Genomic DNA, 27,697 nt, shown 5'->3' with positions numbered 1-27,697 from the left:
GGCGTATTGTTGCTGTTCTGTCTGGTACAATCCTTTTGCCATCCTTTGATATTAGCTGTCCTAGATACAGCACCACTGTTAAACAATATTGCAATTTTCCCTTGTCCAGCTTGTACCCTTTTGTTGCTAAGAGGTTCAATAATATTATAGAGTCTGCTCTACATTGCTCTTCACTTTCGATGCATATAAGGAGATTGTCTACGTACTGAATTATTGTGCTTTTTACATCAATATTGCCAAGATCTTTCTGCAAAATTCTGTTAGATATGCTGGGACTCTCACAGTACCCTTGCGGTAACCTGCAATGTTCATATCTTTTTCCCCCTAAGGTAAATGCTGTTAAGTATTGGCAGCTGGGGTCGAGTGGTACTGAGAAAAAGGCATTCTTCAGGTCGACAACTGTGAAACACGTGGCTTCTTTTGGGATGCTGCATAAGATGGATGCAGGGTTTGGCACTAAGGGGAACTCTTTTTGTATGATGTCATTAAGTGGGCGGAGATCCTGGATCATCCTCCAAGCCCCGCCCTTTGCCTTTTTTATGGGATAAATAGCAGTATTGCATGGTGAATTTGATAGTACAATTATGCCCTGTTGTAATAGTGCATTTGTTTCCTTTATTCCTTCTTCTGCCTCTCTGGATAGTGGGTACTGCTTTACTCTGGGTGGTACTGCACCGGGTTTCAGTTTTATTTTTATGGACGTTACTTCCTGCAAGAGCCCTATGTCATGGGGCCATGTTGTCCACAGCTCTGGTGGTACCTTTTTCATATTGTCATCAAAAATCGAAGGCGGTGCACTGACACTGGCCATAAGGGGGTTTGTTTATCTATGTTGAATCATGATGTCACATGGCACACATATTTCCATTATTATCTCACCATCAGTGTCACTGTGAGTGAACAGCTCTTTGTCAGTAATATCTCGCAGTGCTATATTTGGGTCAATGCACAACACTGTTCTCCACTCACATCCATGCGTGTCCAGTCCTATTGCCACAATACATTTACCCGATACCTGCACTCCCTGTAGGTCAATTGAGAGGATTGTGCCGGGCACAATTTCTGGGCTTACCACATGGCGAAAAACTAAATCAGATGGCACCCTCCATTCTGTTCGTGTTATTTCAGGTACTACTCTAGTTAGAACCTGTATCCCATAGATGAACATGTCAACATCCGTGGGCAATCCCCTCACTGCAACTTCATTTGTCATGGTGCTGATCATTAACATTGCTCATACAGGAGATACCCCTGGGGTGGAGGACACTATTCCCCTTTCTGTGAAGGAGATAGTCATGTTAAGATTGCTAAGGAGGTCCCTCTCGAGCAAATTTATGGGCGAATCTTCGTGATACAATAGGAGTGCCCGAACAGTTTTTCCTCCCACCGTTATATCCAAATCTTTTGTGTAGGGAACCTTTAAAATTGCCCCAGAAAATCCCTGCGTTTCCAAATTTCTGCCTGAGAGAGGAAACCGGCCCTCCATAAGGCACGATTTTTCCGCTCCTGAGTCCACCATGAAGATGAACTGCTTGTTTCCTATCTCTGCCCCCACCAGTGGTTCCTCTTCTGAAGGTAGGGTAGTCAATAGGACTGGACACACATGTACTTTCTGTGGGCTGTCCTAATCTGGGTATGTGTTCATTCCTGGGACGGAGAAAACGCTGTCTGCAATCACTGCTGTTCCGCAAAACGGCTGGTAATCGTTATAATATTTCTCTTGTTGCCAATGACCACCCATCGGTAATCCATACGGGCTGCCTGGATGAGGGTGACCATATTGTTGTTCATTTCCAGTGGGCGGGGGTCCTTGATAGTATCCCATGGGTTGGGTGCGGCATTCCCTTGAAAAATGTCCCCACCTCCCACAATTCCAGCATGACCCTTGGCCCCCTCCCTTAATCCCTTATCCTCTAAAACCTCTACCTCCCTGACCTCCAAACCCCCCTCCCTGTCCCCTGTACCCACCTCATCCTCTTGTAGGCCTTCCCTGCCATTGGGGACCCTGGTATTGCTCCTCGCCAGCCCATTGCTCCTGCCCGTTTGCGGACCAGGTTGCTGCCATCCTTGCCAGTGAACCTCCTGACTCTTTCCCCCCCATCTCCCTGTCTCTCAGTGGGTAGGGCTGTGGTAATCGCAGCAACATTCACCAATTTATTCTGTACAAGCTTAGCTTCATCTGCCAACCTCCTCTGTGCGATTTCTTTCTCTCTTTCTTGGATCCTCCTACAGTGGTGTACTATGATGCTCTGAATTCCAGGCCAACCCTTGGCTTCTATCCTAGCTATTTTATCCAAGGCCTTCTGTACCTCCTTTGGGATGCCTCTCTTGATGATAAAGTAAAAAAGGGAGGTTAATTGGTCGCAAGCCGTGCCCGTTTCTGATCTCCACAGGTCCTGCACCCGAAGAATGTACTGCACAGCCTCTTCCTCCTCCCCCATGGTACACTGCATTACCAAGTGTAAATCTGGGGTGTCAGGGAAGGTTCTCTGCAGTGCATCCCACACTTGGGCCCTTACATTGTTAAAGGCTGACCCATCATGGCGATTACAATTTGTTGTTACTCTCGGGAAACATGCTTTCACCCACACTCCATCTGCTTGGTCTCCCACTGCGGATACTAACAAGCTTTTTACGTCCCCTATAGCCAACGGGACCCCTGCCGTGATCTTTTCAAATGCATGTATCGATTTTCCCGCCCCTCCTGAGAGTGGGGGCAGTAATTTCAACAGGTTATTTTTGTCCATCAGTGCCCATGGTATGTAATGGGGTCTTCCTGCTCCTTTGTGGATGAGAGGCATTTGCAGCTTTGCTTTACCTCCTTTCTAACTTACTTTTACTCCTTTCGCCTTACTCAGTGACATATTCCCCAACCTACTTCTCAACCTCCCCTGCCACCTTTGTCGCACCACCCCATCCTCCTCATAGTGGCAGGGGTATTCCTGCTGCTGCTGCTCCTTCCTCATACTCATCTAGATCGCTCCACACCACCTCTATTTCCCTGTCTGAATCTCCACTGCCTTGTTCCTCCCCTGCTTGGCTGCCTTCTTGTTCTACTCGTACTATTTTTATGGGATATTATGAAGGTGGAAGAGAAACTCCCCTGTTTCCACTCATCTTCTGGCCTGCTAGATGCATTCTCGGACGGTAGTAGGGATGGTGTTGGCCCACCCGCCGAGATTGATGGCGTCTCCCCTCCCCCAGGCAGCATTTGGCCTCTGTCACATAATGCTCTTAATCGTGTCAACTCCATCTGTGTGAAGGCAAGTTGCCTTTCCAAGTCACCAGTGAGGCGTGCAAGGTTTACTGGAGGGGCGCTCATAAGTCCATACAGCCCTCTAGGATCGTAGGGAGGCGGGGCTGTTGCTGCGGGAGTGGAAGGGGCACTTGGTACTGGTAAATAAGATGGGTCACTGTACCCCGCAGCGGGCCTAGTTAACAGTGGGTATAGTCTAGTGAGTTCTTCGTCTCCTGCTTTTACCGTTTTTCCCTCTGCCGTTTCTCCCCCCTCACCTGTTGGGACCGGCGCCACTTCCGGCGATACCTCCTTCATTGTACCATTAACGGGGGATGTGTCTTCGAACATCTTCCAGAGATCTAATATTTCACGCCGGTTTTGGAGCGGCTTACCCCAATATTTTGCTAATAAGTGGGTTATCATAAGATCTAATATTCGCTTATCAAATGACCCACCTTCTGGCCACACTTGGGATGATCTCTCTCCCTTGATCTCAGTGAGCCAATGTTTATGATATTTTTGTATTTTCTCACTATGCAGGGGGAGGTGCTGTCAAATATGAGCTAATGGTGTGTCTCACCAATGACTCCCCCTTTTTACCTTTGTATTCACTTGTGTATATAGTGTGTGTCAAAAAATACAATTGAAAAATACTTCTGTTTAGCTATTATAACACCTTAATAACTACCATACAATGTCACAATTTTAAAACTTTTTCACTTACACCTTCTCGACTCCACATGAACAAAAAACAGACCTTAAACTAATTCAATATAGGACAAATTCACATATACTTTTCAGACGTACCAACAAAATTGACTTTAACAACAGTTAACATGTAACATCGAATTGCTTTGTTGCTAGTTATACCCCTACCCTATCCTAGTTCGCACTTATATTCTGCCCCCTCATTCACTCTCCTCGCCCCCTTCCCTAAGCCCCTTCGGCCTGACCTCTAAAAGAGTCATGCTCACAAGAAAAAGAATTTGCTAATATCTCCTGAGTCTAGTCACTACACAAGTCTCCTATATTTTTTCTATTTTATCGCCACTTATTTCCTGCACTGGTCGAGACAATGCTACGCGGCGCCGCCTTCCACCCCCTTTCCGACCTAGGTTCCCGTACTCTCGTCGTATTCCGTTACTTCTATATTCACAATCTAATGTCCATATAAAGAAAAGAGAAGAAAAGCCTACCAGTTACACTCACACAAGCCCTAGGCCCTAACTCTGACTCCCCACTAGTTTCTCAGCGTTATCCTTACACCTGTTACCTTTTTAAATGTCCCTTCTTTGATATTCTCGCAACCAATACTCACGTGTCCGGGGTGATCCGAGAGCCTCCGTTCACGGTCTATCCACAATCGGGGCTGCACCCCAGCCAAGCCGTGACCCGCCCTGGCGAGCAGTCTGGTGTTCGCAATGGCCGGGACCCTTGGAACCTCTCTTTTGTGCGCGCACTGGTCAGCCGCAGGAGGCAATGGTTGTGCTGGGGGCGTCCCGGATTTTTCCGCACGACACAGGGGTGTCTCTCGGTGTACCCTCGATCACGTCCCAGTGGTCACCAAGTGAAGGCGCTCACTCTCTGTTAGGCAGAATCCTGTGCAGTTCCCTTGGGGAACACTGCAAGAAGATTAAGACTACAGGAGTAAGCAGTAAACCCAATTGGTAGCAGTCTGCACCACCCAGATTTACCTGGTAGCTGTGACTGAGCAGTCAGACTTCTCTCAAGAAGAGTAGGGCAGTATACAGAGGATACACAATAGGGCTAAAAACACAGTAGAGCAAGCAAACACTGACGAGAGCTTGGTATCAAAAGTATATAATTATTTATTTAACACACACTTAAGGAAATACACTAGCACTATAAATCAAAGCAAGTTCAAACACAATCAGAAAAGTATACACACCTCCCTTAAGAATTATCAGACAAGTCTAAGTCAAAACACTACTATTTGTAAAAACAGATGCGAGCGCGTAACTTAGATGGCACTCCAATAATTAAGTTAAAGGGAGAGAAAAAGGCAGGTAATGAAAATAAAACAGTTCCCAACACTTTTCTAAGACCAAAACAAGTTAGGGAAGGCAGAGTCTACTGTAGAGCCAAAGTTCATAGGCCAGGCCCACTTTAAATGGAGCAAGGTGAAATGTGCCCAAGATCACACAGTTTAGAAATGCATTCAAGTCTTTGTAAAAATGTTCAAAAGAGGTTGGGTTGATTCAGAAGGTAAAGTTAGAAGGTCTGGGGGCCAACCCAGTTGGAAAGCCAAGGATTTAAGGGTCACTGTTCGTGGTTTCGACCAGGGGAAGGGAAGATCTCGTCGAGGAGGAAACGTGGAGTCGTTGCACTGCCCAGGGAAGAGACCAGACGCGGAGTGCATCGGTTAAAAGGCGCGCTCCTTTTATTTGTGGTCACAGTGGTGAAGCTTGGCTATCCGGCCGCCGGGGTGCTTGGCACTGGCGATTCGACCAAGAGACGTCCTGGAAGGTGAATGGCAAACTGGTTGATCCCACCAGCTCAGAGGAAGAAGACTCTTTCAGCAGAAGGTCTTCTCTTGTCGTCGGGAAAGTGGTGAGGTCGTTGCAGCAGGGCTCCACCGGTGGTGTCGTTGTTGCAGATGGCTCAGCTTCTCCCCTCTTCGGATTTCTTACGTCCTGTGGCGACTTTTGAAGTTCCAGTCCCAAAAGCCCTGCTTTTATGCAGAAAAACCCCCATTCAACAGCCTAGCTGTCACTCATACATGCTAAGTGGTGAGCCGGGCGGCTCACCACTGGGCCAATCACACAAGAGTGTGACTTGAGTTGCCAAGGCAACTCAGTCCAGGGTGCCTAATCCCCCTCCCACACATTCTGTTGACCCCAGACAGAGTGGCACCATTTGGTGGGCTTCTGTGGAGAAGCCCGCCAAAAAGTGAAACAAAGGGCTCGACTTGGGTTAGAGTTTCAGAGGCGAACACAAACGCCATTTTAAAACCGAGTCCTACCAAAAAGACCCAACCGGGGAATAAATATTAAATAAATAACCCGGCGGTATCTTTAACATTGGACCAAAAAGTGGTCTGTTTAAAATGAATGGGAAAATCCCATAGGAAATATTCCAGGGGAATATTTTGCGTGGTATCCACTGCCACCAGCCAGAAACTCGACAAGGGGGGACTGGACAGTGCCCCCTTGGAAAACAGACCCAGGGGCAATCGAATTACCCCTACCAGTACTTCCACAATATGATGGTTTGTACTGGTTCTGTTCACAATTTGAGACTAGTAAAGCCAATGGTGACTTTACATGCCCTGGGAGACAGAAGTCAGTCCCACGGTATGGAGTCTATGTTTGGGGGTCACTATGACACCCCTGTGTTACTGCATTGAGGGTGCTGTGTAAAGCATATACTAAAACAGATGATACCCTATGGAGTAAAAGACCCCATAGCCCATAAGCACACAATATGTCAAAGACATATCTCAAATCATGCCTAAGAGTGGGAGAAAAAGACTCTCACTCTTAGCAGGAGAAAAAAACAAACCCCAAAAATCCAGCAAAGCTGCTGGGGGACTCACTAGGTTTGGGAAATTAGCCTTATAAGAGAATTCTCCCTAACACTCGCCCCCCCCCCCTCGACTAAGGGACAGGAGGAATGAATCCACTCCTGGATGAATCTCATACCTCTAGTCGGTTACAAACATCCTAGAGAGACCATCAGCATTTTGGTGGTGACACCCTGACCTGTGCCCAATGGTGAAATCAAACCCATGGAGGCAGATTGACCATCTCAATAGTTTTAGGTTTTCCCTTTTCATTTGCATCAGCCATCTCAAGGGTTGGTGGTCAGTCTGAATAACAAAAGTAGAACCATACAAATATTGCCTAAACTTCTTCAGAGCCCACACAATAGCAAAACACTCTCTTTCAATGGTTGCCCACCTTGTCTCAGGTTCCTTCAGTTTTCTACTGATGAAGCAAATGGGGTGCTCCCTACCTTTCCCATCCAGTTGACTAAGGACTGCACCTATACCTGCATTTGAAGCATCTGTCTGTACAATGAAAGTTTGGTGGTAGTCAGGAGCTCTTAGTACTGGAGCTTGACAAAGGGCTTTCTTCAGGTTTTCAAAGGGCTGATTGCACTCCTCATTCCATCTGACCTTTTTAGGGAACTTAGGAGAGGAGATCACATTCAGTGGAGAAGCTATGGTCCCATAGTTCTCTATGAAATTCCTGTAGTACCTAGTGAGACCTAAGAAGGCCGTCACCTGGGTCTGAGAAGTAGGTGTTGTCCAATATTGCACCGCTTCAATCTTACTGGGCAAAGGCCTTATTTCTCCACCTCCTACCTCATGTCCAAGGTAGACCACTTTACTCTGTTCAATCTGGCATTTACTTGCCTTTATGGTCAGATTGGCCTTCTCAAGAGCCTGCAAAACATGTCCTAGGTGGTCAACATGCTCTTCCCAGGAGTGGCTGAACACTGTAATGTCATCCAAGTATGCCATGCAGAAGTCCTCCATCCCATTCAGAACCTGATTTGCCATCCTTTCGAATGTAGCACGTGCATTCTTCAGTCCAAAAGGCATAACCTTAAATTGGTATAAGCCAACTGGGGTAGAAAATGCAGTTTTCTCCTTGGCATAGTCTGTCAGGGCTATTTGCCAATAGCCTGACGTCAGATCAAATGTGCTGAGGTACTTGGCTGAACCAAGTCTATCCACCAACTCATCTGTCCTTGGCAAAGGATGGGCATCAGTCTTGGTGACTGCATTAAGAGCTCTATAGTCCACACAGAATCTCAACTCCTTGGATCCTGCCTTTGGTACTAACACAACTGGGCTAGACCATGGACTAGTAGAGGGCTCTATTACCCCGAGGTCAAGCATCTTGCTGACCTCCCCTTTGATTTGGGTTCTTACATTCTCTGACATTCTGTACCCTCTGCTTTTTACAGGCAGATAGTCACCAGTGAGTATATCATGCTGGCCCCAAGGGGTCAAGCCTGGTGAAAGTGAGAACAGGGAGGCAACATAATTTAACATAGATGTGCACTCCTCTTGCTGCTCAGGTGTCAGATTTGAAGAGAGATTAACTCCTTCAATCTTTTCATCCAAAGGTAAGCCTCTGAGGTGATCAGGGAGAGGTTCACTCTCTTCTTCCTCTTCTGCTGAAGCTAGAAGCAAAGCTCCTACTTTAGGCCTAGAGACATAAGCCGTCAGTCTGTTGGTGTGGAAGACTCTGGGAGCCTCCTTGGGATTGCCCAAGTCAACCAGATAGTTCACCTCTCCAAGTTGTCCCACAACCTTGAAGGGTCCCATACATTTGTCCTGCAAGGCCCTCTGCCTTGTTGGTATCATAACGAGAACCAGCTGGTCTTGAGTGAACTCAACCATGTTAGCCTTTTGATCATGCCAATGCTTGACCAAAGCTTGACCAGCCTTCAGGTTATCACTAGCTTGGGCCATCATCTGTGACATTCTCCTCCGGAGTCCTATCACGTAGTCAGTCACTCTGACTGGCTTGGGGGAAGGAGCACTCTCCAACGCCTCCTTAATCAGGGCCAATGGACCTCTGACTGGATGGCCATAAAGAAGCTCAAAGGGACTATAACATACTCCCTCCTGACGGACTTCTCTATAAGCAAAGAGAAGGCATGGCAGTAGAAGATCCCAATTTCTCTTAAGGGGTTCCTCTAAAGCACCTATCATGCTCTTCATGGCCCTATTAAACCTTTCAACCAGCCCATTTGTCTGAGGGTGGTAGGCGGTCGAGAACTAGTAGGTAACTCCACAGTTTTTCCACATGGCCTTCATGTAGTGGGATATAAAACTTGACCCCCTGTCAGAGATTACCTCCCTAGGAAACCCAACCCTGGTAAAAATACCAAGGAGGGCCTTAGCCACAGCTTGCGCCGTAACAGTCCTCATAGGAATTGCCTCAGGGTACCTAGTAGCATGGTCTACTACAACAAGGATAAAACTGTTTCCTGAGGAGATTGGAGGATCAAGGGGACCAGCAATGTCAATTCCTCACCTCTCAAATGGGACTCCCACTACAGGGAGAGGCACTAAAGGTGCCACATTCTTGGAAACACTCTTACCAGAAGTTTGGCAGGTGTGGCAGCTCTTGCAGAACTTATCTACCTCAGCCCCCATCTTTGGCCAATAAAAGTAGAGAGAGAGCCTTTCCTTGGTCTTCTTGAAACTCAAGTGACCAGCCAAAGGAATCTCATGGGCTAGTTGCAAGAACTGGAGTCTGTTTTCTTGAGGCACTACAAGTCGCTTGTAGTCTCCGGATGAAAACTCAGTCGGTTCACTGTAGAAGAGGCCATCTTCCCAGTGCAACCTATATTTCCCTGGCTCTTGCCCATCAGCCTGAGAAGCTGCCTGGTGGCGAAGATCTTCCAGAGTTGGACATTCCCTTTGTCCCTTACTGAAGTCTGCCCTGATGGGTCCACCTTCTGCCAGTAAAGACTGCAGCTCAGGATAGTAAACAGGATCCAGATCTCCAATAAGTTCTTGGCCTTCTACTAGCTCTGTCTCTTCAGAGTCTAGTTCAACCACACAGGGTTGTACCTCCCTCTCAGCCTCAGCTGGAGGTGGAGTTACAGGTGTAACTTTGGACAACCTAGGGGAAGTCCTAGTTGGAAGCACTGGAGTGCTTGCTGCTGGTTTCCTTCTAGAAGTCTTGGGTTGCCCCTTTGCTTCTGGTTGCTCAGATATAGCAGAAAGTAGCTCCAGTGGAGTAGGAGTGATTTCTTTTCTCATCATCTCCTTGGGAGAACCTCTCATGGTTTTCTCCCTTGCAAGTATGGTTAGCTTCTGTAACCTTTTACTAGGAGGTCTGCGGGTATGTGACACTACACCAAGAGTTTTCAGGTCATTTCCCAACAGAACCCTTCCTGGTACCTCACATTGTACACTGACAGGTATCTTCACAGTCATATCATTGCACTGGATGAGAACTGGTAACTGGGGAAGCATCTGCACAGGCCCTCCAGCTAACTTGGTGAGGCGTTTGGGTGCCTTAGCAACACCCTCTGCCTTGAAAAAAGATTCATCCACCACAGTTATGCTGGCCCCAGTGTCCCTAATGGCAGGAGTCTCCTGACCATTCACCTGGACACTGTCTTTATAATACTCTTTAGTATTATCTGGGATATAATTATATATATCTACCCTTACATCTGGGATCTACTTTCACATGGTCAGTAGAGCCACAAACATAGCATTTCCCAAATGCCTTCACAAATGGTGGCTTGTTCTGACCTCCTTCTGGTTTGGGACCAGAAGGTACACTAGCCTGATTTGGTTTCCCATGTGGCTTACCCTTATGGTTCTGTTTGGGGCCCTCTTTGGAATTGGAATTATTGGAATTCTCTTTGGAGTCCTTTTTAGGCTGTTTCCCCTCATCCTTTTCCTGAGTTGCCCCAGAATCCTTGTGAGTAGCCCTGTTGGCAACCCACAAGTCAGCAGCCTTAGCTAGCTTCTTGAAATCTATTTCCTTTGAATCAGCCAAGTGCTGTCTGAGCTCAGGAGAGCAGGCATCATAAATTGACTCCAACATAACAAGATTGTTCATTCTCTCATAAGTGTGCACTCTGTAACCCTTAATCCATCCCTCTAAGTTCTTCAAAATTTCACTCACCCAGGTAGCCCAAGGGGTACCATCATGCTTTTTGGGGGTCCTAAACCTCTTAAGGTACTGGGAAGGGGTCTTCCCAAATCTAGCTATTAAAGCTAGCTTCACACATTCATAGTCCATCCTATCCACCTCCCCTAACTCCATTACCACATCAGATGCAACAGGCGGGAGCCTAGAGAACAACCAAGGAAGCAACTGATTCCCTCTGATGTCCTGGAGCCCATGATTATACTCAAACATAGCCAACCAATCCAACACATCCAATTTAGGTTCATACATACCCACAATCTCTTTAGGCATCCAGGGTCTTTTGGGACTGGGACTCCTAGAGGATCTGGGGAGAGAAGCATTTTCCACAGACAATTTCTTCATCTCTAGCTCATGGTTGAGCTCCATTTCTCTGAGCCTTAGTTCTTGGTGATTTTGTTCAGATTGGGCACTAATTCTTTTTCTAGTTCAATGAATGCAGGAATTAATGTGGGACCTGACAAAGGTCCAGTAGACACAGCTTGAGGTGTTAGAGAAGGCAGAGGGCCAGTGGGGACAGTTATATTGGCCTCACATTCCTCTTCTAACTCTACAACAATACTATCAAGACTTTGATTCATATTACCTTCATTACTGTTGTCTACATTTGCTGGGGAGGTAGGCTCATCTGAACCACTACCCAGACTTTGGTTTTCTAACAATCTTTCTATCAATTCTAATTTCTTGCCTTTTACAGGAAGATTCTTATGTCTACAAAGGGCTCTTAAACAATCAGCTGTATTTGCAGTAAGAGACTCCTGGCTGAAACTTTCCATAGTTGACTTGTTAGAAAATAAGCGTTTTAGTGCTAAGCTTTGTGGTTAGTTGCACCAAAGTATCAGAAGCACTCTACAACGTATACTCAATACAAATCCCACCGCTGTACACCAGTGTTAGGCAGAATCCTGTGCAGTTCCCTTGGGGAACACTGCAAGAAGATTAAGACTACAGCAGTAAGCAGTAAACCCAATTGATAGCAGTCTGCACCACCAAGATTTACCTGGTAGCTGTGGCTGAGCAGTCAGACTTCTCTCAAGAAGAGTAGGGAAGTATACAGAGGATACGCAATAGGGCTAAAAACACAGTAGAGCAAGCAAACACTGACCAGAGCTTGGTATCAAAAGTATATAATTATTTTATTTAACACACACTTAAGGAAATACACTAGCACTATAAATCAAAGCAAGTTCAAACACAATCAGAAAAGTATACACACCTCCCTAAAAATGTTCAAAAGAGGTTGGGTTGATTCAGAAGGTAAAGTTAGAAGGTCTGGGGGCCAACTCAGGTGGAAAGCCAAGGATTTAAGGGTCACCTTTAGCAAACCGTAGAAAGGGAGGCCAGGTGGAACACAGTACCTATAAAGTTGAGGAAGCTCCAGCAGTGGCAGTTGTTCCTGGCAGCGGGTGCAGTTCATGGTTTCGATCAGGGGAAGAGAAGATCTCGTCGAGGAGGAAACTTTGAGTCATTGCACTGCCCAGGGAAGAGACCAGCCGCGGAGTGCATCGGTTAAAAGGTGCGCTCCTTTTATTTGTGGTCACAGTAGTGAAGCTTGGCTATCCGGCCGCCGGGGTGCTTGGCACTGGCGATTCGACCAAGAGACGTCCTGGAAGGTGAATGGCAAACTGGTTGATCCCACCAGCTCAGAGGAAGAAGACTCTTTCAGAAGAAGATCTTCTCTTGTCTTCGGGAAAGTGGTGAGGTCGTTGCAGCAGGGCTCCACAGGTGGTGTCGTTGTTGCAGATGGCCCAGCTTCTCCCCTCTTCGGATTTCTTAGGTCCTGTGGCGACTTCTGAAGTTCCAGTCCCAAAAGCCCTGCTTTTATGCAGAAAAACCCCCATTCAACAGCCTAGCTGTCACTCATACATGCTAAGTGGTGAGCTGGGCGGCTCACCACTGGGCCAATCAGAACGGAGTGCGATTTGAGTTGCTAAGGCAACGCTGTCCAGGGTGCCATCTCCCACCCACAAATCCTGTGGAACCCAGAGTGGCACCAGTTGGAGGGCTTCTGTGGAGAAGCCCGCCAAAAAGTGGACAAAGGGCCCATCCTTGGTTGGAGTTACAGAGACGGACACAAACGCCGTCTTAGAAAAGAGTTCTGGCGAAAAGACCCAACCGGTATTTTATATTAAGTAAATAAACTGGCGGTATCTTTAACATTGCAACAAAAAGTGGTGCGTTTAAAATCAATGGGAAAATCCCATAGGAAATATTCTGGTGGAATATTTTGCGTGGTAACCACTGCCACCAGCCAGAAACTCGACAAGGGGGGACTGGACAGTGCCCCCTTGGAACAGACCCAGGGGCAATCTAATTAACCCCTTCCAGTACTTCCACAATATGATGGTTTGTACTGGTTCTGTTCACAATTTTGGACTATTAATGTCAATGGTGACTTTATCAATGGTGACTTTACATGCCCTGGGAGACAGTAGTCAGTCCCAGGGTATGGAGTCTATGTTTGGGGGTCACTATGACACCCCTGTGTTACTGCACTGAGGGTGCTGTGTAACACATACACTAAAACAGATGATACCCTATGGAGTAAAAGACCCCATAGCCCATAAGCACACAATAAGTCAAAGACATATCTCAAATCATGCCGAAGAGTGTGAGGAAAAAGAGTCTCACTCTTAGCAGGAGAAAAAAAGCAAACCCCAAAAATCCAGCAAAGCTGCTGGGGGATTCACTAGGTTTGGGAAAAAAGCCTTATAAGAGAATTCTCCCTAACACTCCCCACATTACCAATAAAGACTTAGAACAAAGGACACATGCCAGTAGAGAATGAGACCAAGAGATTGGATTGTGAGTTGTCAAGGTTTTTACATAAGATTCAGCATCCAGAGAACTCTGGTGCCTTGAGAGCACTCTGGCAAACAATACAGATACAATATGTTTTAAAGGGTTACAGCGACATCAGTGACGAATTCTATACAGGCTACAAATTACAGTTTAATTGGTTAGAAAGGAGGTGCACATATAGTTCTTTATGGGCCAGTTCCACGGGAATGGATGATGACTTGGCAGGCGGTTGGACATCACGTGATTCAGCTGGGCCAGTCCGTGCAAGGTGAAAGTTAGACCAGGTCGGAGAGGCGGCTGGACCTCACTATCTAATCTACACACTTATTCTAGACATGCAATAAACAATGAGCATCAATATACCTTTTAATAAATCTTAGAGGCCTATAAAGTGTACATGTGTGTTGGTGTCATCCCACTTTAGGTCATTCATGAGGTGAAGGGAGTGAGGGGCTTGCCCCTATGGTAACCTGGGGGCTGGGATTGATAGCTGTTTGGTCTGGCACATCAGAGCGGGAAGGGAATAGAGTGACACATGTTAGTTTAGGACAGAATATACTGTGACAGGGGTTTGGGTTTATTGGGGGCACTCTAGGGTGGGCAGCACAGCAGGGTCACCCTTATGTTACATCAAGAGAATACCTTTGATGGGGCACAAGGTTGAGCAAGCAGTAATTTTCCAACAGCGGGGGTGAGGGGTGCAGGAGCAGGTTTGTGGAGATGGATGAGCTACAAGTTATGGTTCGGCCCGGTCACACACAGGACAGTGATCTCAGAGGAAGAGTGAGAAGATACATTGTTTAATTGTAGCAGTTAGCCTGAGAGCATCCGTGAGAAAGGGACATGGGAGGCGAAGGCAATGGAGCAAACAGATGGGAGCTGTTGGTGTTCACCGTGCGCGGCGCTGCTGGGGGAGAGGAGGCTTCATAGTGCCAGAATGTGGCCTAGTCCAAAGATGGAATCGAGGGTACACAAAATAGAGTCCAAGTATGTCTTGCAATAGCCCTAACCTCTGCCTCTGCCAGGGCCTTATCCCCCATGGCTGCAGACGGGTGATGGAGGCGTCCCCCACTAGTACAAAAACAAGTGGTCTTTTTCGCCTAGAATGTAGGGGCGGGCTGAATCAGCCCCTTCCTTCCTTACACGGGCAAATGCACCAATTTACAAGTTTCCTCACTGATTAGGTGAAAATCTAGCGCAGATACAATCGGTCTACAGCAGAGGTCCAGTGCCTATCTGCACTCAAACAAAGCACTACCACAAAGGCATGGTATCACAAGTTTGATACTGACGCAATGGATACAATTTGTAAAACCTTAATTGAAAATGTTGGGGTCGGACAAACCCTATAACTAAGATGGGAGTAGTGTCGACCATCCAACAGTAAACAAAACAGTCCTAGTGGATTCTGTCAAATCAAAATGGCCTATACTAACAAAAACCTAATGCCTGCCCTTTCTCTTGTACAGAAAGTGTAAAAAGGAAAAATGTATTCAAAGGAAAAATCAGTGTTCAAAAGGAATAAAGGTAGTTGAACTGGTTCTGCTCCTCACGATAGACCTCATGGAGTAAGGCTGTCCTTGTAGTCAGGATGACACACTCTGGCTCAGTTTCTAACACTCTAAGCAGTTGCAAACCGTGGATCGAGACCTGCCTGGCCTTCTGTCAGAGCAATGAAATGCTTGAAACGGAGCGAGTTGCCTCGTCGTGTAGAAGACAAAGTGTTCCAAATAATGTACCTGTCTGATTGTTAGAACCTACAACCAGAATGGTCTATTAATGGAAAGACGGGAGACCGATGACCCAGGCGCCGTAGAAGTGGACACACGGTAGGCAGGAGGAGACACCACCAGCTGAAAGCAAGGCAAGTTATCAGTAAAGCGTAAACAAGTGAGCCAATACACTAATACCATACACAATGTACCCACTAACCTGCTCTCTCAGGTATGGCAGTGTTAGATACAGATGGTATGACGCAGGCACCTGAGTTCTAAGCAAAGAAAGCAAAGTATAAATAACTGGCTATAGCAGAATGAATATCACTAATATCAGGATATCACTAATACCAGGTTAACAATCTTACCGTATTGGACTCCTGTCCGACGGTAACATAGAGTTCAGGATCAGCAGATGTACGTGGCAAGATAGATCCCTCATTGATTTTCAGAAGAGAAGAAAAACAAACCCACGAAGTACACCCAGAAGTCTCTAGTCCGTGTATTTGTGAGTCCCAGAAAACAAATGTACACCAAGTTCAAACTTCCCAAGTCCAGTACAAAGTTCCGTGTGGAGCAAGAAAACAAAACAGAATCCAATGCGGTTCAGGAGCGATCCGAAGTCAGGCAATGTGCAGGCAGCGGGAGCAATTTCGGAGTTCAAAAGGCAAAACAGTAGCGGTCCATGGTCAGGCAGGGTGCAGACAGCGAGAGCAAATTCGGAGTTCAAATGGCACAACAGTAGCGGTCCGTGGTCATAACAAGGTGCAGGCAGCGAGAGCAAATTCGGAGTTCAAATGGCACAAAAGTAGCAGTCCGTGGTCATAACAAGGAGGGCAATGAAAGAGGTAAGGAGGGTCAGGAAAACGAGAATCAAAAGTCAGGAAGCAGAATAGCAAATCCGTAACGCCACCGAAGTATGTTCAGAAGCGCCGGCAGATTCCATGGGAGGAGCTTATGAAGGAAGGATCATATGACTGCTTTTGCGTGATACTGTCAGAGAAGGGCGAGACATCCTGCAGTGCAGAGGACGCCAGCGTTGTCAGGCTAGCTTCCAGGTACCATGTGGCATTCTGGGTAAGAGTGTTCCTTTCCTACGGCCCGCATTTTTGTTGCGATTAAACATGTTCTGATTACGGACGTGCCTATACTTGATTGGTGATACTGCATGTTTTTTCCCTAATGCCGTATTAGGATGGCACGGAGATCTGACACCTTCCTCCTTAAAGTCTCTTTCTTGACTCTGAAAATTGTAATCCAACAAAAAATTCACAAATGTCCCCCTCTGCCGTGCTCAGACCTTACAGCACACAGTTCACGTAGGTCCCCCTCTGTCGGGCTCAGACCTCTCACGTCACAGTTCAACACAAACTTGCCGGGTTCTCCATTCCCCAAGCTTTATTGTATATCAGGTCTCCCTCTGCTTGGCTCAGACCCCTTTTTTGTTTGTCAAAGACTTTCGAATTTACGTGGCTCTCTCTACAGGGCACCGTAGGACCACTTTGACTCAAAGTTCACGTTTACTCTTGCTTAATTCACTTTTGCGGTTTGTTAGCTTTATAACTTCAAACAATGTACCTTTCACTGAGACTTTCGAATGGGCTACTTCCCTTTGCCGGACCACTCTGTTACTTAGTATTGCTGATCTTATAGCTGCTTTTTACTTCAAAGTTCATTCACAGGTCTGCCTTTCTCCACGTCTCATCCACACGCGTGCGGCCTTCACTTCTTATATAATGTTGATATTTCATTCACTTCTTTCTTTTTTTGCTATTTTCAATTCATGAGTCAAGGTTAGTACCACAGGCTTGGCCTCACCTCCACAACTCTGCCGTTCCCCTACAGGGTCGCTGGCGTCCTTGAAACACAGTGCAATCTTCACTTGTGGGATCTGGCCTTCTCCACATGTCTTTCGCTGCCTGTCAGAGGCAACAACCTCCAGTAGGGAACCCTAGGGGTTGTTGTCCCGCTGCTCTTGTCCCTTGGTCCGTTGCTCTGCTCCAGTAGGTGTGTCTTCGTTCCGGACGTTCTGCTCATACTCGTGATCCGCCTTGTTCAGAATGTGTCTTTAGGTGTTGCCTTTTATTCGTACGAGGAGAGCTAACTGGTATCGGGTGTATACACTTAGTGTAAAGTGCCTGACTTTGCCTGGCCCGATTAACAGGACATGTCCAATAGTATTTGAGAGAGTTAGTGTGGTTGCTCTCAGTCACCCTCTTCCTCAGCCCAGTGTTTATGTAAAAAGGGGATGGGAGGTGGGAGTTGGGACTTCGGAAGATACTAAAAGAATAGGATGGGATAGATGAACAAAAAAGGGGGGGGGATACTGCATCTCACCATCGGCTGTCTCACCCTCTCTCCCCGAAGGCCCCTCACCCAGGTGATCCTCCTGCACTGGTCCCCCCACCCCCAGGGTCTGGATCCAAAGGCAATGGCCATGCCCTGGCCACCTGAGAGAGAGATATCCAGGGACTAGCGGGTGAGACACCCTCTGGTGACTCACACTGCCTATGCTGTTCCATTTGTCGTCCAAGTAGAGCTTTCGAAAAATGCCTGTGCAAGTTGATATGGATGTGACGTCAGGTCTTAGGCCACATGGTTGTGACATCATGTTTGTGCCATCACGGATTGCAATGGTGTGTGGTTGCCATGTCTAATGGTTTGTTTCTTCCTGTGTTCAACTTTATTCAACCTTTTTCGTAAATATTTTATTGTTACTCGCAAATAAATTAAGCAATTTGCATGAAGATCCATTGCAATCTTCTGAAAGGACTGTTTGTGTGTATGCCACGATCAAGAAGCTCCACTTCATAATGACTTTCACAATGCCCAAGTTTAAACTCCAATTTGCCTCATATAGTCATTCTGAAATATTCACTAGGGTTTTGGTCAATAATAGAAAAGCGTATTAACCTTTAAAAATGAAGGTGCATAATCAAAAAGCTACAGGAAGAGATAGCAGACAATTGTTTAGTATTGATTTATTATTCAGAAATATTCAATCTCCAATAAATAAAAATCAAATTGTACTTAATCATGACCTCCATGTCAAGGTTGATTTCAAACGTTTGTTGTGACCTCATAGGCTATTGCAGAAATACATGAAATTCACGATCCGTGTTAAGTCTATTGTGGTGCCAGTTTAAAACACTGTTTTGCTTCTTTCTGACTTGAATATTGATCCCTGACACCACCTCTGCTATGGGCAGATATTTTATCTAATCCCGCAAACGTGATGTCTTCTAGTGTCGAACTGGGATGACCTTGTTGCCAGTGATGGGAGGATATCTTATATCCAATGTTCTGATTGCTCGTATGTGTTCTCTGATTCTGACACTTAGTTTTTGCTTAGTATTGCCAATGTAATGTTTACCACAGGTACATTGAATAATGTAAATGACAAATGTACTCCCACAATTCATAAATTACTTAATCGTAGTGTGTAATTTTTGATTTTGATCAACTTGCATTTGACCAGAGAAAAGTTGCACATCATACAGTCCCCACATTTGAAAGAAACTTTCCTGCGTAAGTTTGCTCAGCCAATCAGGTGGCTGGAAAAGGAGTGAGTATACAGTGTGCCCGCCCACTTTTTCCAGCTACCCGAGGCTCTTCCCCGGGTGGCGCCATCTTCATTGTGGTGCAGCAACAGGGAGCCTTGTTGCAATCACGCACCAGGAGGGGGGGCTGTGGGTTTCTCAGGCCTCACCGAGGGCTGCAGGCTGTTACTGGCCTGTACAACCTCCTGCTGTGATGTACTGAAAAGTTCAATTGTATTCTCTTCCGCCAGGTGACTGTCTGAGCGCCCTTTCGCCGGTGTGAATCTTGACTAAGCTGTGTTGTATGGTATGGCCAATGACTGGGTCAGATTTTAGACTGAGTACTTTGTCAACATGGTTTTGGTTTAATTACTTTGTGTGGGATATTGTGTAATGAATGAATATCTCTTGATACTTATACGTCCTGTCCTCTTGCCTCCATCCTTGTGGGCGTGCCCCATCATAGGGACGGTACCAGAACCTTTGGCAGTGAAAGATTTGAGCTATCCCTTTAAATAGTGTGCAGGGGTGGGCCCCGCTCGTAGTAATGCCCCAAACCCTGCCCTATGGTACCTCACCTCAGTCCCTTTTCCTGCACGGACAGTGTCGGACGTGGCAGCTTGGCACAGACACTTTTTGAACGTTCTGCATCACCCCCATTCTTTAATTTTTCTAATTTCATCACCTCTTTTCGATGCCTTGCCTCCCCCGGCGCATTTCGAAAGCAGTAGGATTCACGAGATGCGCAGCCTGCGATCGGTCGTTCCCGGCTTTGGGCCCCCATGCGCGCTGCCTTGCATGCTTGGGGCCTGACACTGCTGAGACACTGTCATCGTTCGTTGAAGAATTTTCTGTCTTGCTGGAGAGAGATCTTCCACATTTCACCACCCGGTTATCTGAAGGACCTCGTAGCCAAGACCTTCCGTCCTGAGAAGGTAGGCCCTCTATTCTCTAAGGCACCCCAGCCTGGAGACTCCTTCCCAGGCCTCCAGTGGGAGGGGTCCATCGGACTCTAATACTGGTGGTAGGCCCAAGGCCAGCAAGACGGTTACCGGCTCCCTAGCCGAATGGGTCCAAGGGGTTTTCCGGGCAAGCCATTGAGGAGCGGTCCAGCTCTTATGCACCGCACTGTGAGGAGCTTTCAAGCTCCGGTTCAGGCGTAAGCCTGAGGCACTGTCCCATACGACTACCAGCTCGGTGGCTGAGGGCAGAATCCCTCCTGGAGCCCACTCTGAGGTCATGACACAGGGGGACAATTCGACTTCGAGCCAGCTGGCTGAAGGCACTAGGCCTACTGAGCCCTCTCAGAGGTTGGTGCTTCTGCTTCAGGGTTGGAAGCACAAACAGTAATTGCCCATGTCAGACCCCGCAAAGAGTTCAGAGCCTTCATGCCCTCCCTGGCGCAGACTCCCAAAATGGCGGACAAGCACGTGGACAAGCTTGCTTAGATTCTGGCATTAGGCCACAGGTGTGGAACCATTGCCCTCTGAATGGGCAGTGTAGGAGGGATCCAGTCCTCTTCCCTCCAGGTGCAGTTCCGGGCAGTCCCCCAGGGCTATATTTACGCTACCCAGCCGTACGGATACCCATCCCAGGTGCCTCTGCGCTTCGAGCAGGACAGGATGCCTACTGAATCAGAGGCCCGTGCCCCCCCAGCTGCCTGCGAGGACCTTCTTTTTTTTAGTGCTTCCTTCTACTTATGCACTCTCCTCAGATGGTGGGATTCCTCAAGGATCTCATTAAGGAGGTGGTCCCCCAGGTGGTGCCTTCGAGGCCCCCCTCCTTTGGGCCCTCTGCTGGTTCCACCAGGGGTCCCGGTACCACAGTGGTTCATGACCATCTTCAGGGCCTAGCAGAATTCTTAGGGGTGGCCCGCTCAGAGCAGGCCCTCCAAGAGCCAGGAGTCCTGGCGGAGGTTCTGGCCTTGCACGCCACGGCCACTAGGGCATTCCCCTGCAAAAAGACATACTCTTTTGCCAAGAAGGTTTGGGAAAAGCCACCGGCCAACGTCTAGAAAAACAAGAAGCTGGATGGCCATTTTCAGCTCCTGGATAGGGATCCAGTCCTCCTAGCATCACACCCTCTGCCACATTCTTCAGTCAGTGTGGCTATGTCTTTATATTCAGAGTCGTCCTCGTCTTCTGTGCCCGGTGCCGCCTGCAACTGTTTGTCCAAAGAGGACTCGAGTCTTTCGGAAAGAAATGCTACCTCAACGCCGGTTTTTATCTACGCCAGGCCCACGCTGATGCCATTCTCGCAGCGGCGAACCAGAAATTGTGGCGTGAGATTGGGGAATTTCTTCCATGCTTGCCTCTGGAGAGTCAGGCCTCCTTCAAAGTTGATCAAGCAGAGACACGTGCAGTTGCACAGTATCTTATGGAGTCTATGGTCTCCCATATTGACACACGCAGCAGGGGCCTCTACTTGGGTGTTGAGATGAGGTCGACGGCGTGGGGGTGCGCAATACAACTTTCCTCTGACGTGCAGGATAGGATCCGAGACCGCCATTCCCAGGGTTGGACTGTTCCACTCGTCGACAGACGGCTAACAGAAAAGAAGGCATCCACCCAAATGGCCAAGTCCTTGGCGATCTTAACCAAGCTGGGGCTGAAATCCCACCGAAAGAACCATTGCAGGTCGGATTTCAAGCCACGCTCCTTCGGCGGATTCAATGAGTTTTGCGACCGCAGAACTCGCCAACTGGACTGGTCCCCTCGAGAGCATAGGCGAAAGCATCAGAGGGCCTTGCAGGACCTTTTTTTCACTCACCCTCCTCCACCCCTGCCTCTGATGGCAAAAAGCAATAATGTTTTGGTCAGAGATCACCTGTAGGGAGCCAGCTGGCTCTCTTTGTGAGCAACTGGAAGTGTTTTTTCACGAATCCATGGATTATGTCAGTAGTCTCCAGTGTTCCGTCTCCCCCCGCACCCCATCTTCTCCGTTGTTGCTTTCGCTTCTGCGAGAGATCCTGCTCTTATTGGACATGCAGGCGGTGGAACTGGTGACCCCTCCAGGAAGAGGCTGCCGTTATTATTCCAGGATTTTTTCAGTGCCCAAGAAAAACCCAGCAGGTTCTGAGGGTTGTCGCGGACCTTTTGTTCCTCAACTTGTCTTTACCCATCAAACGCTTCAAGATGCTCACTCCTGCTCACATAGTGGAGTCGCTGTGTGCAGAAGACTGGATGTGTTCCTTAGACCTCACAGAGGCGCACCTACACGTCCCCATCTTCCAACCACACTGGAAATTCCTGCAATTCACGATCATGTCGCACCACTTCCAATACAGAGTGCTGCCATTTGACCTCAATACGCCCCCTCATGTGTTCACAAAGCTTATGAATGTGATGATGGGCCTTCTTCGCTTGGAGGGCCAGCCCATATTCCCTTATCTGGAAAACTGGCTGGTGAGGGCCACCTCTCCAGAAAGGGGCCATTCACTCCTGCCAGCGGCTAGCAGATTTACTTTACCAATTGGGGATTTCCGTCAACCAGCAGAAGACGCAGTTAAATCCCTCCCAGGACCTTGTATTTCTCTGTGTGAGTTGCGACACAGGCGTTCATAGGGGTTTCCCCACAGCAGACAGGCTACGATCCCTGCGGAGGGCAATTTGTCACTTCCTGACCAAGTAGGCATAGTGGTTCCAGCACCTGCTCGGTTTCCTGGCTTCATGCATGCTAACGGTGCGGCATGCCAGACTCAAGATGAGATGCCTCCGGCTTCACCTAGCGTCCTGCTGGGATCAGTATACGGGGGCACAGTCGAACAGACTGCCCAATGCCACGGGCCTTCTTCCGGATCTGCACTGGTGGCTCCCCAACAGCAATGAAGGGGTGGGAGCCCCTTGTCTCAGCCAGAGCCAACCCTAGTGGTGACGACTGACTCCTCCCTCCTGGGCTGGGGAGCGTCTCTGGACTGATACTAGATTCATGGTTCATGGTCCAGGGAGGAGGCCTTCCTTCATATCAACCTCTTGGAGATCAGAGCGGTGGGCCTGGCTCTCAGGGCTTTTCTACCTGTCCTGAGGGGTGAGGCGGTTCTGATCAGCACTGACAACTCAAAGACAAGGTTCTATTTGGACAAGCAGAGGGGCACCCGGTCTCCCCTCCTCTGCATGGATGTGGTGTCCATCTGGGAGTGGGCATTGTCGGAGGGAATCTTGATCTCAGCGGTTCATCTCCCAGGGTAGAGCAATGCGGAGGCGGACAAGCTCAACCGCTTGGGATACAACACCTACGAGTGGGAATTACACACCAACTCCTTGTTACCTCAGTTTCAGATATGGAGGTTTCCGGATCTGGACTTATTTGTATGCCTGAGAACTGCAAATGCCCCCTCTCCTTCATGGGATAGTCGGGCCAAGGTATCTGGGGGACGCGTTCCAGCTTTGCTGGCACAGCTGCAGGTACTATGTGTGTCCTACTCCATTGCTCCAGCGGACCCTCTGCACATTTCAAGCCTTGGTGGGCTGCAGCCTTATCTTGATCGCCCCCACTGGCCGTCGAGGGTGTGGTTCTTGGACCTCCTCCAGATCTGGTGCCAGGAGCCAGACCATCTTCTGATCCCCAGCAGGGACTTCCTCATTCAGCAGCACGGGGCAGTGGAACACCCAGACCTGGCCAAGATGGCACTCTTGGCCTGGCTCCTGATCAGCTAAAATGTCATCCTTCACTATCCTCTGAAGGTAATTGAGAGATCATACAGGAGGCTGTCCACTTGCTCGCAGTACAGGAGTAAGTGGACCAGGGTTTGCCACTGTGCACATGAAAAAGGTATTGACCCCCTTCTCTTGCTCCTTGGATGAAGTGTTGTCTTTTTCTGCACACCTGGCTCGGTCAGGTGTCCAGGAAGATACTTGCTGCACTTACTTGGTGGCCATCGGGGCATACAAAAACTTGCCGGATCAGACTTTCTCAGCGGCTAACCTCAAGAATGGCCAGACTGTTCACACCTGTGCATATGCCCCATCCCATCTGGGACCTGAATGGGGTTCTCGCCACCTTACAGCGCAAACTCTTTGAACATATGGCATCAGTCAACATCAGGTGGTTTATTCTTAAGGCGGTCCTGCTGGTGGCTCTCACCGCTGCACGTAGTTAGCGTGTTGTAGGAGCTGCCGTCATGTGCACCCTTCACCACTTTCCACAACAAGGTAATCTTGGGCACTCATCCAAACTTGTTGCCCAAGGTGGTCTCACCATTCCACTTAAACCAGGAAATCTGCTTGCCTGTGTTCTTCCCGAATCTACAGTCTGAGGCGGAGAGGGCTCTGCACACCCTGTATCTGCAGAGAGTGCTCAAGTTCTACCTCTCCCGAACAAGATCTTTCCATAAGTCGGAAGAGCTGTTTGTCACGTTCAGGGGCACGGCTCCCAGGCCTTCAAGGCCTAAATCGCCAGTTGGATGGTCCAGGCCATTTCAGATGCTTATGTGGCCTCGAAGAAGACAGTGCCAGCAGGGATTCATAGTCAGGGCCAAAGCTACTGCGGTCGCCTTTCAGAGGCATGCATCTTGGGAAGTCATTAGTAAGACGACTATGCGGGCCACTCCATCTGCTTTCTGTAAACACTATTCACTGGATGACAACACTACTAGTTCCAGCCGGCAAGCTGAGTTTGGTCAGGCGGTTCTGAAGAACCTTTTCGCTTCTTCCTAGTATGAGGCATGTGGTTACAGCTCCACAGTTGACTTCTTTCGATGGATTCACCCACAAGGATGGAGGAAAGGGGAGGGACATATGAGTAATTAAACATACTCACCATAGTGACTAGAGTACTCATAGTCCTAGGTCCCCTTTCCTCCATATGTCCCACCACCTTCCCCCGCTAGTATGCCAGAAGCTAAAACTGCCAGTACAGCCAGGTATTCCTGCGTCCAATATGTCAAAAGGGGACTGTGGTGAGGCGCCAGAGGGCAGGGCCTCAGTGGTGTTCCTACGCCCGGGGCCGTGCCCATGCATGCTATAGTAAATTTAAAGGGGTTGCTCACATTTTTCACTGCCAAACGCTCCAGTATCGTCCCCATGATGGGGGACGACCACAAGATTGGAGGAAAGGGGACTAAGGATAATGAGTAGTCTAGTGACTACGGTGAGTAACTTTTAATTTATATGACACTGTTTTAGGACCTGAATTGATCAAAGCAGTTTTTGACATTTTAGATACTTTAGATATCCATTCTTTCATAATATTCAAAATAAATATCTTCTCAGTAAACATCTTGGTAATGATGTTCTGTGCCTTTCTATAATCACTAGCATTAGTACAAATTAGATTTGCATGCATTCATTCCTCCACTGGAATGTTTTTGATTACATTATAGTGACAGCTGAATGCATGCAGAATAAAATTAATTTCTGTATGTTTTTTGTGGATTAAATTTCATTTTTTATACGGCAATTGGATAGTGCTTTTTCTTATTAAATTTCTTTTTCAAGAGTGTTGGCGCATATTCCACAAGAATGGTATCTAGATGTGCAGAAATAAATCTTGTCTCTACCTTTTCTGCCCGTCTCCCTTTTGGATTATCTGGCAATGGATTATTTTGGATTATATGGATATATATATTTAATATGGAATGGATATGGATATGGATATGGCAATGGCTATATATTTGGATTATTCTGCGATTTCTGCTCTACTGAAACAGGCCCATCTCACCGACTTGTTGGAGGAAAGGACACTGAGTCATAAATATCTCCGTCAGAGGCTCCCACATGAACTCTGACCCAAACTGAACCGTCTCAAATTTAGAAAAGCTCTGAAAACTATTTTGTTTCAAAATGCCTTCTCAAGCCCTATAGCTAGATCAATCTTGCTTTTGGGTATTCAGGAATGCAACTTAGCTGCCCGCTGCTAAAGAATCCTGGCGTTTTTTGTTTCAAAGTCTTTACTTTCTCTTTCTGAAAAGCATGACAATTTCCCCATCAAGGTCTTACACCCAAGACTGGCAGCTCTCAAGAATGGACACACATGCACAGTGCCACCTAGTAGCCATCGCTGAAATGCACCTCCAGATCAGACCCACATTGAAACCACATTGAAATGCACATAGCTATGCAAGTTAGCCGAAAGGCAATAAAGTAAACCAAGTCATGAGGAACATTCACACTTTCCGTGGAGGTCGTGTTGGAAAAATAGCCCTTTTGTTAAGGTCTTAACATTTCTCGATGACTTTCTAAATTGAAGAACAGAGAGTGTGCACCCCTGGTACAGAATGGTACCCAACCCGAGACCTGCAGGAGGAATGTGTATGCATCACTTAGATAAAATATTTCAATCTGCTAATTCAGTTTCTACCTGGTCATCATACAGTTGCACTGAACTTCCACCATTTAGGGATTGAAGGCAGCCTATGTACTAGGAGTACACAAGTTACATTTGCTCCTATATCAAGTAATTGTGTAATATACCGTTTCTTTTTTCTTTCAGTTTGAAGGAATTCTTACCTAAAGAATATATTAAACAGAGAGGATCTGAAAAGAAAATTTTCCAGGTATATAACATTAATGTCTTTTATTTGAACAGTGCTGATAGAAGCATGTGTATGTTCTACATTTAACTGTTTTGTAAAGCACCAGCTTTTTTTCTTTTTTGTTGTTGTTCACAATCAACGCTCCAAAAGCAGTGATGACAGTTCCCTATGTTTTGTTGTCTCCAAATATCCTGTTATTAGTGCTAGTTCGTGACTACAGTACTTACATTCAGCTGCAAGCTCCAAACATTGTCACAATACGCAAACTCTGCATTCTTAAACATCATGCATGTTTCTAATTATTACCCACACCCTGCCCTCCTTTCTTCCATCTTTGTCTAAGTAGAAAGCAGAACGCTGTCAGCCTTGCAGCCGCATTATGTATGGTCTGCCTTTCCTTGAACGCCTCCTCAAATCCGTGCTGTTGCTAGTTGCTTACCAATAGTAATTCCTGAGTCCTCGCATGCAGACATTCACAACTACAGAATATTGCCATCTTTTACGTTCCACCTGGAATCTTACTCACGGGTATATGTTACAGGCTCACCCTGCTCCTCCACGACACTTCAGGTACTCAGACACAAATAATACACCGAAGACCAGAAGTAGGGCGAAATGTGCGGTAATGCAAACTGGGAGGGCTGCTGCCCACCCAGGCCCGAGTCATCCTCATATACAAACGACACAGCTAAATCCATGCTTCCCCCATAAAACAGCACAGATAATAACAAGCCAGTCCATTTCAGGGAAAAAATGGCAAAGTAATAAAGCCTGCACTTGCGAAATGCATGTCACATCTGCGAGGCAGCCTCTGGCCTTGGGGAGTTGATCCAGCAGTGTTGTCGGCTTTGCACTTCTCATGAGGGGCTCATGAATTGGCCCAGCAGCCTGAGGCATTACGCGACCTCGCGAAGTACGGCTTTCAGCTGTAGGCCAGTAACATTGTAGATGGTCCTCAAACCAAAAGAAAATGCAGTATCAGAGTTGGTAACAGGATCCCACCTCAAAGCACTCTGTCCAAAACGGAAAATCTCCTCCAGTGTGAAACGGGAAACCTCTGAGATGTCAGAAGCTCACAACGTGACGCTAATCTGTACACTCAGAAGACACATTAATGAGTGAAAAAGATTGAAAGAACATTTTTAATCTCTGAGAATGCCTCTTCTGAAATACATCTTTTATTCTATTGTGTTATATGTGTATTCATGGTATTAGTGACATTGCAAAAGGAGGCCAACCAAATAGAATTCTTCTTTGACCTTGCCCCCGAAGCGCGCAGA

General features: G+C 47.3%; 1 protein-coding gene across 11 annotated transcripts in view; it reads left to right on the top strand.

Moving 5' to 3' along the window:
* TLN2 (talin 2) overlaps positions 1–27,697 on the top strand; it is a 7,472,684-nt gene that overhangs the window by 828,911 nt on the left and 6,616,076 nt on the right. For all 11 annotated transcript variants that reach the window (XM_069624483.1, XM_069624482.1, XM_069624486.1 and 8 more), the window contains one exon: positions 26,375–26,438. In XM_069624483.1, coding sequence (XP_069480584.1) covers positions 26,375–26,438 — 64 coding nt within the window. The remainder of the gene's footprint in view (positions 1–26,374; positions 26,439–27,697) is intronic.

This window comes from Ambystoma mexicanum, chromosome 11, assembly GCF_040938575.1.
Source record: "Ambystoma mexicanum isolate Mex_15411 chromosome 11, UKY_AmexF1_1, whole genome shotgun sequence".
NCBI lineage: Eukaryota > Metazoa > Chordata > Amphibia > Caudata > Ambystomatidae > Ambystoma > Ambystoma mexicanum.
Note: the sequence above shows the minus strand (reverse complement) of the source record. Positions and strands in the feature narration are given on the sequence as shown.